Raw genomic sequence first — 17,379 nt, forward strand, 5'->3', positions numbered from 1 at the left:
TATGTACAGTAGCATGCACAACAAAATTATAGAATTTTATGTGCCAGGGTCATCGTACTAACTTGTCTGTGCAGATAACAGCATAGGAATCTAAACAGACTGTAGTAGTAGCTCTTACAGCAACCAACATGGCCTACAGGTCCAGTTCGGTGAGCTCAGTTAGCTGAGGTGAATCCTAGCAGACAGTTAGTGTCCTATCTGTTACTGAGACAAACACGTGACTAATATATAGTAATATTTATACCTAAACAGTTCTCATTAAGGAATAAATTGATCAAGGAGTGGAAAATAGTTTGCGTAGAAAGCAGTAAGCATGTTAATTTGTGCTCTAAAGTTGACCATTTCAACAAAGGAGTCTATGGAGAGTGACTCACCTTAGAAGTCAGTCTTGAGCGGCCATAAGAGAAACTGCAGTTTTTATCAATATGCGTTGCACTGATTATCTTGTACTTATTTCCTTTTTGTTATTTTATGCTTTTATATTGGGTCAAGAAGGGCATCCAACATAAAGTTCTGCCAAATCAAACAAGCGGGGGTACCCAGTGTGATGACATCTTCTGGAAAGGGAGTAGTAACTATAAAGCGCTATTAACCTCAAACGACCAAGATATTTCAGCAAATAAAATACAGTTTGTGACCACATGATATACCATGATATACCAGAAGGATTTTCTAAAAGGTTCTTTTGTAATGAGCAACAGTTTTCAGTCTTTTTTAATGCAAAAATCCCTAAAGTTGTGATGTTATTTAACCAGGTACTTAGTCTGGATGGCTTTACCTTGGCCTTGAGTGATCCTGTGAGAAACACTGGAGTAATTTCAGACCAGGATGTATTCTTCAGCACACACAGTATAGACATAGATGTAAGACTGCTTTCCTTCACCTAAGTGGTATTTTTCTAATTCAATACACCATTTCAGTTCAATTCAGTTTTATTTATACAGCGCCAAATCACAACAACAGTCGCCTCAAGGTGCTTTATATTGTAAGATAGACCCTACAATAATACGTACAGAGAAAAGCCCAACAATCATATGACCTTCTATGAGCAAGCACCTTGGCAACAGTGGGGAGGAAAAACTCAGGCTCAGGGAGGGGCGGGGCCAGCTGCTGCGACCGGTTGGGGTGAGAGATGGAAGGCTGGAGAAAAGACATGCTGTGAATAAAATTTTAACAATGAAATGGTTTTTTAAAAAGTGGCACCTGTAAACAGACGGCTTCTGCAAAGTAAAGTCTCATAAACCAAAGATGAGAAAACGGAGGACAATTTTAGGTTCTTAAGTGTCTGTTTGTGAATAAAGTCACATGACAACCATGTGGTACTACATACAACGCCATCACAGTCTTGCCAATGTGGTCCATCTAACCAAAGAGGATCCGCTGCTTCTCATACAACACAGAGCTTGGGAGATTTATGTTCCACTTGTTGTTAAGTAACCACAGGATCCCCCAAAAACAACATCTGCAGGCAATCTACACTGACCCGCCCACCACCCTCGCCCTGCCAGCCGGGCCCCCAGGCTCCCTCCGTGCTGCAGCATCAGGGGTCATAACCTGCCTGTATAAAACATGGACACAGACCATCGTGGAAAAGATGCATGTAGATCACACATGTCAGAGGCCACTATAAAATTTCCATGCTGCTCCCAGGAATAAGATTAATCTATCTAATGAAGTCAAAGGTCATGCATTGGTGGAAAAGAAACCATGAGTTCATGTGGAATACAAACATTTCAAAGTTAACTTTTAATATCATCCATGAAGACGGGCTTCCCAAGTAAAATATTAAACAAACAAAACCTTTGGGAAAAGAAAGGCTCATGTGAGCCGAGCGATGCCGGGAAAAACAGTCTGAGAGTCTGTCGACATTAGGCTCAGGACCCAGAAACCATCTCACATGACGAGATGACGTGAGACCAGTGATAGTTTGGGTTGTAAGTTTACCACTGCTTTCCCTCCAGCAAAACATGTTAGAACTTATTTCTTCTCAAGTGGGATTAATAAGGGTGCAGATTTTTATATAACAAAACACCAGCATAGAAGGATTGTCCGTTTCCAGCCTCGTATTTTTATTCTTGGACTCTATCAGAGTAGCTGTGTATGACCCACAGTTCAAAACAATGCTAATTTATCTCATTGTGGGTCTTGTTTCAGTGCCACACTTCATCCTCTGTCTGAAACAAGTTGTTAAAAGCCATCTTTTTTGTGATTCGCTGCGCCTCCTAAAGGGAATTACAGCAGGTGGGCGGGGCTTTTGTGCTCAGCAGAGTACTTTTACAATAATGTACTTCCTGTGAAATAGTCCATAAATCAATACATTTTGATGGAAGGACAATAGTTTGAGACAATAGTTTTTTTATTGTCTAAAAATACCTTTCTGTCAGTTTTAGGGACATCATACCATCATAAAGCAATTTGCAGCTTCTGCCATTTTTATTTGAGGCATGAAGCATGCAGCAGCTGAAATTTTGTAGCTGCAGCGTTTTCAGTCACCACAGCTGCCTGCTTCTCTGCATGCATGGAGATACAGAAACACACATTAGCAGAATGCTAGTGTCTTATAAGCAGTTCAACTTCACAGCAAGAAAAACTAACAGATCACACACATTACTGTGAAAACTAAAATAAACTGTGGGCTTTCTTTTTGTCCAGTACAACAGCGGAAGTTAGTTCCTATACAACAGGGTTAACAGGAAGTAGATTGGCTTTCCTCACAGCCAGAGATTTCCTAGAGCCAAAGATCAGTAACGACCAGATGAGGCACATCCACTCTCCAAATGTTTAGAGCAGTCTGAAGCCTGAGCTTGCTCACTCCTACGACTTGAACATAGACTGACCTCATTATTTCAAATCATTTCAATTCAATTCTGTTCAATTCAGTTCAGTTCAAGTCAATTCAATTTAATTTTATTTATACCGCACCAAATCACAACAACAGTCAACTCAAAGCGCTTTATATTGTAGGGTAGACCCTACAATAATACATTCAGAGAAAAACCCAACAGTCATATGACTCCTTATCTGCAAGCATTTTGGTGACAGTGGGAAGGAAAAACTCCCTTTTAACAGGAAGAAACCTCCGGCAGAACCAGGCTCAGGGAGGGGCGGGGCCATCTGCTGCGACTGGTTGGGGTGAGAGAAGGAAGACAGGATATTTGAAACTTTGGATCTGTTTCATATAATCATCCACTATCATAATATATATGACAGGAAATAAGAAGCAGCATCCCCATTAAAAATAAATATTAAAGTGAAATCTAATGGAAATACTCTGTTGCTGCTTGTATGGCTGGTTTGACCTCCTGGTTCAGGAGCCAATGAGCAGAGAATGGAAGGACATCAGGAAACAGTACACACCTGAGTAATTTGGGTCTCTCTCTATTTAAGTGGCTTCACTGGAAACTATAGTTTCGTATTTACTTGTGATTGCAAGGGTTTTTAGGTTGTGAGCTCTCATACTGATCTTTTAAGGTGACGTGTTTCTGGTTTTGAGCCTAAATCGTACATTTTCTCATCTTTAATCTTAGATTATGACCCTCCTAACACTAATCCTTTCCTCTCTGTGTTTTCTAGGTGCTTTCTTACTGAACACTCTGAAATTGTTTCCAGCACTTCATTTTAGAGTTCACACAGCTATAATCAGTTTTGGAGTCATGTGAAATTATCATACAATATTTCCTTTGAGGGGTAGTTTGAGCCAGCCAGTTACACTGAGCTGTAACTGAACGTGGTTACACAGGTGTTTCATTTGGCTTAAGTTATATTTCTGTTAACAAAATGGGAAAAAGTAAATCTGAAATGTACTCTTTTTTAAATTTTACAATAGAGCATTTTTATTGCTTTGTTCAAACTGTGGCTGATGTAATACTCATTCTTCTATCCAATCATGGGTCCAAAATATGCTACAATATTCTTTAGATTTTGGCTTTAAAGTTGGAATTTAAAAATAAATAAATAAATGTGGAGGAGGACTCTACTCTTGGTTCCTATCACTGGTGGTCGGTACATTTCAGATCAACACATTTCATACAGAAACTGAGCTGCTATTAGGAAGCTCTGGAAATGAGTCACATAAACGTAGTAATCAAGACATAGGATGAGTAATGAAAAAAGCTAAATGATGATGGTTTTCATTATGACTGTGGTCAAAACCAGTCAAAGGCTCAAAACAAAGGTCTTTACTCCACTTTTTTAATTTAACATTTAAAAAAAATCAACTGTTAGTTAAAACTAAACATTTCAGCCTTTGAAGACATTGAGCCCTTAATTAAAGTGGCTTTCCTTTGGGTTTTTGTGCCAGGTAACATGAAGATGGGAACTGTAAGTTGAAATTCATTTGGTCAAACAGCTTCATGCGAAATTTATTTTGAAATGTTTTTAAAAGATAAGATAAGATAATCCTTTATTAGTCCCACACATTGGAAATTTTTGATCACGGCAGAAAGTACAAGAGCAGTAAAAAATTAAGAGAAAAAACAGAAAAACAATAGAATATAATAAGATAAAAAGAATAACATACTATACAAAACAGAAAGAATACTATATACAATAGAGTAAATATTATACAAATAGAATAAAATGCTTTGTTACATAGGGAAAATCGCACTTGGTGCCATTGCACATCAAGGAGACAGGGCGAGAGTTACAGCTGTGTATGGGATGTGTGTGTGTCTGTCTGCACGTGTGTGGTCCTCTGAAGCCGTTTTCAGTGCCGCTTGTTTCATAATCATCATTCCCAGGACTGCACTCTTCTGAAACTCTTCTGATGTTGCATCTGGAATCTGCTGGTGCCACTCTTCCATCACTGAGAAAGACTGCCCAATGCACCAGTAGATGGAGTAGTTTTGTAGGAATACAGAGCAGAGTTGAGCTCTGAGGGTGATAAAGCAGCTCCTGCGGGATTAAATCGATGGATCAAAAACAGGAGAAGATGCACTTTGGTGCTCCCTGACCTTCTTTTGTTAAATTGTGATGGGACTGAGGCCTACCACTGGCACACACACTCACACCTCATTCATATTCAGAAATTTAATTCAATTCAATTTTATTGACACAGCACCAAATCACAACAACAGTCACCTCAAGGCGCTTTATATGGTAGGGTAGACCTTAGAAATCTAACAATCATACGACCCCCCATGAGCAAGAACTTTGGCAACAGTGGGAGGAAAAACGACCTTTTAACAGGAAGAAACCTCCGGGAGAGAACAACGCGGGAGACAGTGGCATCTGCTGCGACCGGTTGGGGTGACAGAAGGAACACAGAACAAAAGACGTACTGTGGAAGAGAGTCAGAGATTAATAACAAGTAATGATTCAATGCAGAGAGGTCTAAAGAAGAATTACTGTTTGCATCATGGGAATCCCCCAGCTGCCTACACCTATTGCAGCATAACTAAGGGGGGATTCGGGGTCACCTGGTCCAGCCCTAACTATATGCTTTAGCAAAAAGGAAAGTTTTAAGCCTAATCTTAAAAGTAGAGATAGTGTCTGTCTCCTGAATCCAAACTGGAAGCTGGTTCAACAGAAGAGGGGCCTGAAAACTGAAGGCTCTGCTTCCCATTCTACTTTTAAATACTCTAGGAACAACAAGTAGGCCTGCAGAGCGAGAGCGAAGTGCTCTAATAGGGTGATACAGTAAGATGGGGACCTTGTATGTGAGGAGCAAGATGTTGAATTCAAGTCTGGATTTAACAGGGAGCCAATGAAGGGAAACCAATATAGGAGAAATCTGTTCTCCCTTTTTAGTCCCTGTTTCTCTCCTCTGTTTCCTGAGGGGGAGCCTCTTCTTGGCCCCGGTGGGGCCAGCTTATAAGAATATTCAGCCTGTGTGACTGTGAACAGAAGAGGAAGTTCACACACGAGGCGTAACTGACATGACTTTTTCTAACAAAGCAGAGTACAGCGTGGCTGCAGTGACACAAAGGAAACAACAGGCCGGTTTGATTCCATTCAGCCTCAGGACCCCCGCAGTTTAGAATCGTCTCTGAGTTTATGTCGGGCTGTTATGTTAGTGCAGCACCGAGACAGATGCACAACAGACGGCGTGACAGGTTCAAAATGCACTTCAACCGAGAAATTATGCGTCTCTGGTGCCACGTGGTTGCGGTGACAGCAGGACAGCAGATGACAGAGCAGGGTGACATGCCAGAGCTTTTACTGTGCCAGTGTGATCAGACAAACCATAAAAACGTGTAATAAAGAACAACAGAGTCGCTCCTCTTCGGTTTTCACCGTAATACTTTCTGCAGATGTTCACTGCGCCTTCCTCTGCGGTTACTTTTCCAGCACAGAAAGTGGAAAATTCTGCAGAACCCGTGTTACCTGATAGACTTTAAAAACCCCCAACAACCTGGTGTAATTTTGAACTTCTTCAGGAAATCGAATTACACAGGAGCGACGGTTCCTCATTTGCATGTCCGCAGCTGACCTGGCGCGCGAAGACAAAACAACTCGTTCAGAGTGGAAGCTTCTTTCTTTAAACAGCGTGGATGTAAAAGCGAGACAGAATCGCCACAGCGACGATAAAGTGTGATAAAGATAAAGCTGTCGCGCGAGGGCAGCTCTGATGCGCCTCTGCACGTGGAAGCAACAGGCGGTGAAGCGAGAGGCGTCTCTCCTCGTGACATCTGTAACTTGTGATTTTGGTTCGAGCCAGCACAGGACACGCGGCGTGGATACCTTCACGCGCGGGAGCCGTTGTGTAAACGCGGAGCGAGAAAGAGGGCGGTCAGAGGAGTGACGGCACACGGTGCGCCGCGCGCTGCTCTCACTCCCAGCTCGGCTTCTGGTGGGCTGCCCGTCGCACGTGCAGTTTGTTGTTCGTCCACGGCGGGACTACCGGCGTTGGGAGACGCATGCTTGAAAAGACCTGCGCTCACTTGACACCCGCTTCGGTGATGCCATGCCCCGGAACCACAGCGGAGACGAAGGCGGCACCGGGCTCTGGATGAGGACCTCACCGGGGCACCGTACCGAAGGCTACGGCTTGAAGGATGTGGAGTCCGGCGGAAAGATGATGAACAACGCGGGAGACGGCTTGCTGTCGGCCCCCAGCGCCGCAGGTGCTGCCGGGTCCGACAACGCGAGGGGGAAGCAGGGAGCCCGGCTCAGCCTGCTGGGGAAGCCGCTCTTATACAGCACCCAGAGCGGCCGGAGAAACGTGCGCTACCGGCGGCTTCAGAACTACCTGTACAACGTGCTGGAAAGACCGAGAGCGTGGGCGTTCATCTACCACGCGTTTGTGTAAGTTCACGTTATGATATGCGTGCGGTGTTGTGTGATGCAAAGATGCGAGGATGCACACCTGTTGATGGTTTGCAGGTAGAAAGCTTGATTCAGTTTGGGGCACTTTTGATATGTGATGGCTGACATGCGTCAGATTCACAGCTTTTGCACATGAAGCAGCTTCAGTGTGAGACTAACAGGTCACTTTTGCATTTATGAGTTTCATGTGTGCTGTTAAACCCGGATCTCAGGGTCCCGACGGTTAGAACATCTTCAGCCGTGCTGTGCGCCTTTCTTCGCTTCTCAGCCAGCTGTATTTAATTTCCCGCGTGCGACTGTTTGTTGTTGTGGCGTGATAACTGTTCCTGAGAGGGAGGAAGGAAGTCGAGACACATGCTGACTGCAAAGCACCATTTTTTTTTTTTTTGGTGTGTGTGTTGTGTGTATACTAAGGGGAGGAGTTGCAAAGGGTGGACAGAAGCTGTTTACACTCAACGCAAACAGCTCAAGTGATCACTTTTCTTTCTGAGTCGTCATTAAAGCTACTCTGTCAAATTGCATTCTTCATGAGCGCATAGGATTTTCCCCTTGGTGTCGTGTGTAGGCTGTGGTCTGCGGCGGCACCTTTCATGTCGCATTCTTTTAAAAGAAATTACACTCGCGGACTGAAAACGGTTTTAAAATTTCCTAGACAGTGAAACCGAAATTTCATGTGATGCGCGGTGATGAAAGGCAGAAATGGAAATCGGATCCTTTTCTTATTGCAGAGTTGGTCCTGTTAATAAATACTGTGCATTTACAGTACAGCAGCATGTTGGTTAAAGAGGACGCACTCTGCTCATTTCCAGCCTCATGTTCTTGTTCTGAGGCTCAACTGGAGCTTCACATGATTCACTGTTCAAAAAACCCAACTTATCTTATGTTTAACTTTGCTTCTTCAGCTCCTCTCCGTTCAGAATATGCTGATCTATTGATGTGAAACTTTGGCCATATTTAATATGAGCATCCACCACTGTAACAGTACACATGTGACAAAAAACAAGGAAAGGACATCAGGGAGGAAGTTTTAAGTGGAGTATAGAGATGAAGCTCAACTGAAAATTTAAACCAAAAAAACTGATTTCCCATAATATTTATGAAGACAGATGAAAAAATAGACACTAAATGAGTTACAGATGTGCCTGAATGACATTTTTGGGTTTGATATATTTAGGTGCGTCTCTATCTTTTCATTTGATGTGCTGCCTCCTTTCACAGTGCTGCATGAATTAGCTGCCATTGTACTGGAGGAGCAAACAAAGAAGCTGTTGGCCTTGGACTCGTATGATCGACTGTGTGTGGTGTTTATAACCACCTAACTAGTTGTAGAAAACATTCAGATATACGGATAAACCCCTGATTAGTTCAGTTCAGTTTTACTTAGAACTGGCTCACAAAACCAGTCATCTCAAGGTGCTTTACTCTGTAAGGTAAAGCTCTTAATACCTAATACTAGAGAAAACCACAATGATCAGATAAGCAGATGAGCAGTACTTGGAGGCCGTGGGGAAGAAGATCTCCATTTTAACAGGAAGACGCTTCCAGCAGAACCAGGGTTAGGGAGGAGCAGCCATCTTCCCCATTCGATTGGTTTCTCTTTGTGTAGCTTTTTGGCGGTGCAGAGGTTAGAAGGATATGAGATTTGAACCACTGTAGAGTCTATGGAGATGGACATGTGCACAGTCCAACAAAGACAGTGCATCTGTTTTATCCACACCTCGAATACTGACTGGCTGAAGAGTTGGCTTGAACAGAAAAGGTAATGACGACTGAGCCCACCACCAAGAGACAGAACTGTGGAAAAAATGTCAGTGGTCAGAAAAAAGTACAATTTAAAGCACAAACTGTGATTTCAACAGACAGTTGTAAATGTTTTTGGCTTAAGAAGAAGACGTTCTTTGTAAATTATGATCTCTGTTATCTCTCAGGCATGGGGCTCAGGTAAATGACCAGGAGCAGCATCAAATTAATAAGAATGCTTGTATTAAAAGCTGTTCGACACATTTTTGACACTGCACCCTGGTTAGATGGCCTGCAAAGATCTGCCCTCTGACATGGAGTCGGCTGCACGTAAAAAATTAACATTACCAAAACTTTAAGATTGAGCCTGAAGAAGCATATTGCTGTAATTGGATGCCTGTCTTTAGTTCACAGTGAACAGAAGCTCAGTTCCCTGGAAATGCCTCCATATCTCTGCTGGCAACAATGCAAGTTATGCTCTTTTAAAACAGGAATTGTCTTGTGGAAAAAAAGGTACAGGGGTCTCTGTTTACACCCAGTAAAGTTGTCTCAGCATCACCTTTTCATTTTGATGCAAATCGAGCTAGCTGCAAGTTGAGCAGCTTGTCAGCTGTCCATTTAGTGCAGCTCGCACACGGTGAAAGAATCACTCTGCAGACCACAGATACAACTAGGGCCAAATTTAATTAAAAACCAAAATTGGTCAAAATTTGCAAAGGGCTGGATTTGGTGTGAACCTTGATTTTGACACATGGTTTGAATTATCATGCTTGTTAGCTGGCTAACTAATGGGACAATAAGTTTTCTCAGTTTCTACAAAAGCCGTTTCTGAGCCACTGGCTCGTCTCACTCTGTACAAGCCTTGCCTCTTTTCTGTGGAGCAGCATCTGCTCCCTGCAGTGTTGGGTTAAAATTGGATAGTACAATCATCAACAACAAGCTACAATAGCAGCTCTGTGTTACCTCAAAGATAAGCACTGTTAAGGCAGTTTGATGTCAAAGTTTACTAAAGTAGAATTCGACATAGAGACATGGATGGATTTACTAACCCCTGCAAGTGTTTCCAGCTAATTTTCAACACTATATTTCCAAGCTTTAAATGTTTCTGTGACCTTTACTCCAACAATCCCTCCTATTCAGATTTGTTTGTATATTAACTAAAAGGCCTAAATTCAATGATTTGCTTCAACCAAAATAGAGAATCTAGTGTTTATGACCAATCAGGGGTGAGGGTTTGTTTTACACCCTTTCATGTAAACTGCGTCATGGGCAACATTTTTTTTTCTGGGAACCAGAATTTTTATTTTTTTCTAAAATACAGATTTGAAACTTTTGAATTACACTTGCTCTATATTTATTTCTAGCATGAAAGTGCCATCACTTCAACCCCAGTACTTTATAAGCCATCCAGCTCTATGCTGACCTTCCATATTCCCCTTTATTGGAGCCATAGCTTAGACGTCAGACACCAGTCGATATGGTTTAGTTTGCTGTTTTTGTTAAAAGCTTGACTGAAAACTGCTAATTTACATATCTTATGAAAGTGAGTTAGTCACACACGCCCACAGGGATCTTCGGACTCCTCACATCGGCGCTCTAGAACATTAGGAACGCATGGTCGGGTGGCCTGGAAGTTACTGAATGCTTTTCTTTCATTCCTGCGGCAGCGAGCTTGAACTGGAGATGCGGGAGGAGGAGGAGTGAACTCTCACTCGGCCCTTTGCTGTCTCTCCTGTACTGTGATGAATGGAGCTGTGATGGTTAGTGGCCTTGAAAGTTATCCGGGTCTGCTGATAGGACAGTTGTTGGAGCTGAGCGTGTCACCGTCACAGTTGTTATCTTTGAAATAAGATGACATCCATGTCCATCCGATGTCAGACCTAACTGTGGTTCACCATTAAAAGCACTGCAAGCGTATTAATCAATCTATCTTTAAATCAGAGCTCAGTAATCGGAGCACTCACTGGCTGGTGTCTAGGGGAGAGTTGGCTCAACTGGACGAGAAAACCTGAAATTAACTGAAATTGAAAGAAGCAGCAAGGTGATATTTTGCTTTGGGGTCCCTTTCACATTTTCATAATCCAATTATTTGGTGAAACCGGTGGTTTAAATGTGTTTTAGTAACCCAAGAAGTACCTAATTTTCAAAGAAAAGCCTTGCATGTTGGGCACCCTTAGGAGAAGGTGGTTAGTTCAAATGCAGGTTTTGCACACGGTGTACCCGAAACACAAATGGTAGCACTTTGGGTTAGCTTGGTAATATTGTAAGAGTTTGATAATAAAGAGGTGATTTCTATCATGTAAGCAACAACCAGGTAATGGTCTGGAGTATTATCTGAGTATCGTGTACTTGGGGGCTGAAAAGCCTAACAGTTGGAAAACATTTAATGTGCCTTTTTCTGCTCATTTACCCCCATAGTTCCTTGTTAACTCTGCTAGAATAAATTTGCATGGTTCACATTTCAAATTTCACACCTGCCTTAAAGTGGGTCTTGCTGCTGCCTTTAGTTCATCCCCTGTCTGAACTAAACCATTTAAGCTCCTCCCCTTTGAAAGGAAGGGTCTGTTTCAGCAAACATTCATCTGACTGGCTGCCGTTCATACACAAGAGATTAGAATGAAAGGTGGGTGTGGCTTCTGTGCTCACATGCTTGCCATGATCATTAAGGGATATCCCCTCTCTCTGACGTCAGAGTCAAGACTAGAAACAAAACTGTCTGAAAGTGAGCATTTTGGGGCAGGAGAAAAAAGTTACAGTACAATGTTAGGAATAAAAATCCCAGTATGCTGTTAATAATGTGAAAACAATGAGGTACTATAGATAATTGTGTTATAGGTTAGTGATAGACTAATACCATCAGAAACATGAAATAAAGTGATAACATAATCTAATCTTGGAATAAGTTCCAAGTATTATCCTTTCACGGTTATGCTGAAATATAACCATGGCTGAAAAATTCTGTTTCTATTAAAATTCATTCCAGTCGTAGATTAAACCAAACGTTTGTGTGGAAACCCTTTGGAGGGTTTCTGCGAACTAATCACCAGACACACAGACACGTTCACATGATACTCGACACCAGAATGGTCCCTGAGGCAAACAGCAAATTTCCATAATCTCAGTTAAGAACAGGGTGTTTTCCCGCCTGCTGTGCTGCTTTGTGATGTGAAATAAAAACAACGAAGACAGGCATATATATTGTTAAACTCCAGTACAAGCTTATTTTTAACAGTGTCTGGTTTTTAATTTTCTTATGCAAGAAGCATAATTATTGTAATCATGAATGATAGGCTCTCGGTAAGAAGGACTCAGTGCAGTTGGTAGGGTCATGTGATATCTGAAAATGAAAAACTTTTTATTGTTAAAAATGGTATGTAACATTATGGAGGACTTTAAGGACATTATCTTGTCTGCCGCTTCACTAAATATTTTTGTAGCTTTGCATTCCTGACATTACAGCTGAGACGTGTTTGCTCTCCACGGGCCACCTGCAAAACACTCCTATAGCTTTTATCACCGGGGAGCGGGAGAGCTATGATCACGGAGGTTGGCAGAAAGCTGCGATATGGAGGAAAAAGCTGAATTCATGTTGTGTTACAGAGTAAAAACAACAATCAGTATGTAAACACAAAAAGATTATAGATAATCTCTGTTTTTAAAGGTTCTCTGTGAGACTCTATTGTGGACATGTGCTTCAATAATAGACTGTATATAAAAGACGGACCCTGCTGTGTTTTGAAGCATGGTTGGAATGTTTTTGTAGCCAGAAGGGGTCATATTTGGATGTGACAGTGACGTGATATGTAGCCAGCTAACTGTTGAAAGCCTTGTTGAAAAGCTGTAAAAACTGTAACTGTAGAAGTGAAACACACAGAGTCAAATACTTGCTAATTAGTTAACTACTTAATTAGTTGGTTTAACTAAGTAACATCCATTTTCTTGACAGTTAACCCTCTGTACTCCGTAATGGCTTCAGATGGGTTCTTCTATTGGCTGTGTTAAACAAACATAAAAAAACATTTCTCTACACTCTTTATTTTAAAGTATTCTATTAATATCAACACTTCAGGAATTTTAAAAAACTATAAGTTTCAGTTAAATATTTTTGCAATATCTTACATTTTAACTCCTGAGTCATCTCAACGCTCTGGCCGTTCGTCTGAAGTAAGTCTAGGATGTCAGTCTGTTTACCTCAGCTGTCAAAATGCCGGGTGTGAGGCGTCCGTGCATATTTACTCTGGAGGGCGTAAAACTAGTGAAAGGAGTCTGATGCGAGTCAATAATTCAGCGAAGCTCATCGGACATTCAGACCTAACATTAGCAGGCACAGCGTTAGCTCGCGACTAGCTGTTGTTGTTGTTATAGCCAGCTTGTCTTGAGCTGTACTCAGATAGGAGGGCTGCATGGTGTAATTTTAGAGCCTGGTCTTGATTTCGGGAGATGAGGCTTCAGGTGAAGAGGAAGAGATCTGCGTTTGTTGGCAATTCCGAGGAGGTTGCTTGTTAGTTTTTTCTGGTAGTTTATTTTGTCTGCTTGTTTTTCTTTATGCTCTTTATGGTTCACTTTTCTGTTGTCTCTTTCTCCTCACCTCTCACCCACTCTTCCTGTTGAAAGGAAGTTCTTCCTTCCCACCATCACCAGGTGCCTGCTAATAGTCTCCTAATAGGAAGCATGCATGTCTGATTGTTGCATCAGACATACTCGCTCTCTCTCTCTTTACATTATAATAGGAAACACCTTGAGATGACTGTTGTGAATTTTTGCTATTTGAATAACATTTTAATGAGTTAATTTGAGCATTTACAGTTCTCTCACTGGTCTTCACTGTTTTAGCATCTGTTCTCTTTGTTTCGTTAGCATCTAATTTTTGCAGAAATGCTACGAAGGTTAGATCAAAGTCCTCATCTCAAAAATGGCTCCCTTATGTCGCAGGTATAGTTCAAGATTTGAAATGGTGCTGTGTTCGTTTGCATCACTTCCTTATTACCAACTGATTAAAATCAAAAGGGGGTGGATTTACAATAACACTGAGCGATGTAGAGAAGAAACTGATCCCGACTGTCATGAGCTCTGATCCATTCAGCCAAATAAGCTAATTCTGCACAGTTTAAATAGGGTATCGCTACAGCTTTAAATGATGGCTGTAATCCATATGTAAACCATTTCATGCCCAGATTTTCATATAAAATATGTACTGAATAGATGGGTTTGAGTCTTGTTTAAAGGCTTATGTAAGCAGAGCGTGCCTTTAGAGAGCCTCATATTCATGATTGGTTTCACATAACACATTGTTTCGGTGTAAAAATAGGTTCTCTTTATTTTATTTCTAAAATCTGCAGAAGATCCTCTTTTGAACATCATTTTTATTGACTGCATCTTAGTTAAATTGAGGTCTTGCTTCATGTGGTGCAAAAAAAGCAGCATTTCTTACTCTTGTGTTGAGTAGCCTATAGCCAAGCTTTGCTGTCACTGTTTAGATAACTCAGAAAAGTTCTGTTTCATCATCCACGGCTTTCAGGAGCCAGTAAAAAAAAAAACCCTCTTTTTGCTCTTTTCCTTATCAGCTTCGTCTGAACCGACACAATAGGAACAGGTCAGTAGAGTAAACGTGCTCATGAGCGCGCTCGCGCAGCATTCAGTTATCCTCTGACATGCCCACACAGCACAGCCTCATTGGTTTGATGCTTCACTTCTGTCCCACTCTATAACACAAATTCCCCCAGGTGACATTACTCTATGAAAACAGCATCAAGCTCAACTTCGTCACGTATTCTAGAATGAAATCATTAGATAAACTTAACGAGTCAACATTTTAAATTGTTGTGTGATTGTTTGGACTTTTTGTGGAAGTTGCTAAAAAATATGTAAAATTGTTTCAATTGTTAGGTGATTATTATAACTGTAAACTGAACATGATATAGCTATTAAAGCTAATCTTTTTATGATAGCTCATAACTATTGCAATTATAAAATCACAGTGTATCTTTTTTCGCTAACAGGTTTCTTCCTGTTAAATGGGAGTTTTTCCTTCCCACTGTCGCCAGGTACTTGCTTATAGGGTGTCATTTAATCCTTGCAGTTTCCTCTTTATTATTGTCTTTACCTTAAAAATAAAAAGCACCTTGAAGCAACTTTTATTGTGAACTCTTCTAGTTGGTTAAATTGGTTAATTAACTTGTTATGTTAGTTACAATAGGTTGATAAAAATACGAGAAATGGTTAAACTGTTTGCAAGCAGTACAAAGTAAATAGCTACATGCGGTGGTTAAATAAAAATGAATTACATCACTGTTTAATAGAGTAGCAGGTAGAATAAATGAATGACTGACAAGTAGATCTGGATCATAGTAGTCCAGATCTGGTATAAAACGAGTTTAAACGAGTACAGTAGAGCATCGGAGGCGTTGATGATGAAGCTGACTGTGGAGGTACATTAGATGAAAAGGTTGGGAACCACAGCTGGATGTCTGCTGGATACATTTTTGCGACAGCTGCAGCACTGAGCCCGCCTTTGTGCTGTACTGAGCCGGTCGCGGTGTCCGAGCCGGCCCCCTCTCCTGCTCGTGCACACGCGTACACAGTGCTGCCATTCATCTCACCTCTGCATTAACAAGCTCTTATCCTTCCAAGTATGTTCAGCGGCAGGAAAACACGGAGGGGAAATGCTATGGCGTTTCTCCGCCTCAGGTTTCTGAGCTGGCACGTCGAACATACGGGGTGCACGGAGTCGCGATATGAACTTGCTGCTCTCACTTGTTAAATATCTATCAGTCGGTTTATTGTTAGAAATACTTGGATTTATGGACTGCAGTAAAGGATGCTGGCTCATCCTGAAAGCTGTGTTTGATAGGCTTAGGTTATTGGGCCTGTGAAGCCAACAGACACAATAAAATGTTTAGTAGACATCTAAATGACTAGTCAGCGGCTGCTCTAAATCCCACTGCTGTTATGTATTATATTTTGAGCTGTCATTTATTACCCACCTTTTTAAATTCTCACTTAGAAATATCTCTGTTGCCTCTAAGCCTCCTTTTTGTTATCATTTCGAGAGGTTTGCACTCTGCTGTGTATGTTATACATTTGCTTAACCTTCGCAGCATATTGGGGTATTTTGCACACTTTGAGGCAATTTGTCACCTTTTCAGTAACTCAGTGGAAAGAAACTTTCAGCATAAAGCACTAGTAAGCACAGCCGACCTGTATGCATCAGCGTATGTGAAGAGTAGCCGGTCGGCATGATCTGTGTGGTGACATAAACCAGAGGTGTGATGTCTTTACTCAGATGGTGGCTGCCTCACACTGACACTGTGAACGTGAGAAGCAGACGTCCGTGTCAAGAAGGTTTATGGTGTGAATTTATCTTTAGATGCTTTGACGAGAAGGAGGCGGGTTTATGAGTGGAACGGGGGCTAAACAGTTTCTGTGATAGTTTGTTTATAGCGGTTTTCTGGTGTTCGATGGGTGGCTGCTTTGCATATGTTAGACCATCATTGCTGTCGTTTTTCAAAGCACGCAGTAACTTTTGCATGGTGTTTTAGGCACGCTTCATCTAAACGTGTGCGGCGTCAAGGCTGTTTCTCGAGCACCGTTTGACACGGATCAACCACAGACCAACTTACTCTCACAACCTGCACATCTTTGAGCTGGTTCGTGTTTGTCAGTCGTCATAAATATTTTGTTTCACTTTTAAAAAGGGCCTCTGATTACTTTAAAAGGAAGACGCAGTGACTATTTACAGCACGGCATATAAGCAAAGTAACCTACACCTCCTGTGTTCATGCTGTCGAAGAAACTGAAGACTCCAACAGTGTGTCAAATGTGATTTTTAAACTTATGTTTCTGATGAATAAAGAGCTCTGAGGCCAGGAATAGATTAGTTGGCCACAAGATTAAAACCACCTGTCTGATAACACGTAGGCTGCCTTTATACAGGCAGAATAGGTCCAAGCAGTCAGGTCACAAGTCCTCATCAGTGTAATACAATAATAATGGATTGCGAGTTGCCGCTATGTAATATTCACATTTGTCGTGACCAAGTGAGCACGAGGTTTAGTTTCTTTGTGTTAACCGGTGAAACTTTGATCAAATTGCATTTGAATTCGAGAAGCATGTTGGGATCTTTTTTTTTTTTTTTTTTTGAGCTGTTCCCAAATATTTTTGCCACAGTGGCGGGATGTATTATCCTCAGAAGACATAATGCACACGTTTGTCAGGGCGTGCTATTGCTGTAGGCGGTTGTCGTTGGTCTATAACAGTGCAAAAGTGGATTGTATATGTCAAAGTAACACCGCATGAATGCCAGAACCTAAGCTTTTCATCCAAACATTGGATCGTAATGAGATGATTAATGTGGCTATAATTGGCTTTGTTTTT

The 17,379-nt window shown here is 41.5% G+C and overlaps 1 protein-coding gene across 5 annotated transcripts in view; it reads left to right on the forward strand.

The window, feature by feature from the left end:
- The first annotated feature begins 5,752 nt into the window (after nt 1-5,752).
- kcnq5b (potassium voltage-gated channel, KQT-like subfamily, member 5b) overlaps nt 5,753-17,379 on the forward strand; it is a 137,789-nt gene continuing 126,162 nt past the window's right edge. For 4 of the 5 annotated variants that reach the window (XM_031739843.2, XM_031739845.2, XM_031739844.2 and 1 more), the window contains exon 1: nt 6,100-7,245. In XM_031739843.2, coding sequence (XP_031595703.1) covers nt 6,905-7,245 — 341 coding nt within the window. In that variant the 5' untranslated portion in view covers nt 6,100-6,904. Of the gene's footprint in view, nt 7,246-17,379 lie in introns of all 5 variants that reach the window. The other variant, XM_039614050.1, reaches the window with a different exon arrangement.

Source organism: Oreochromis aureus, linkage group 6, assembly GCF_013358895.1.
Source record: "Oreochromis aureus strain Israel breed Guangdong linkage group 6, ZZ_aureus, whole genome shotgun sequence".
In the NCBI taxonomy this organism is placed as follows: Eukaryota; Metazoa; Chordata; class Actinopteri; order Cichliformes; family Cichlidae; genus Oreochromis; species Oreochromis aureus.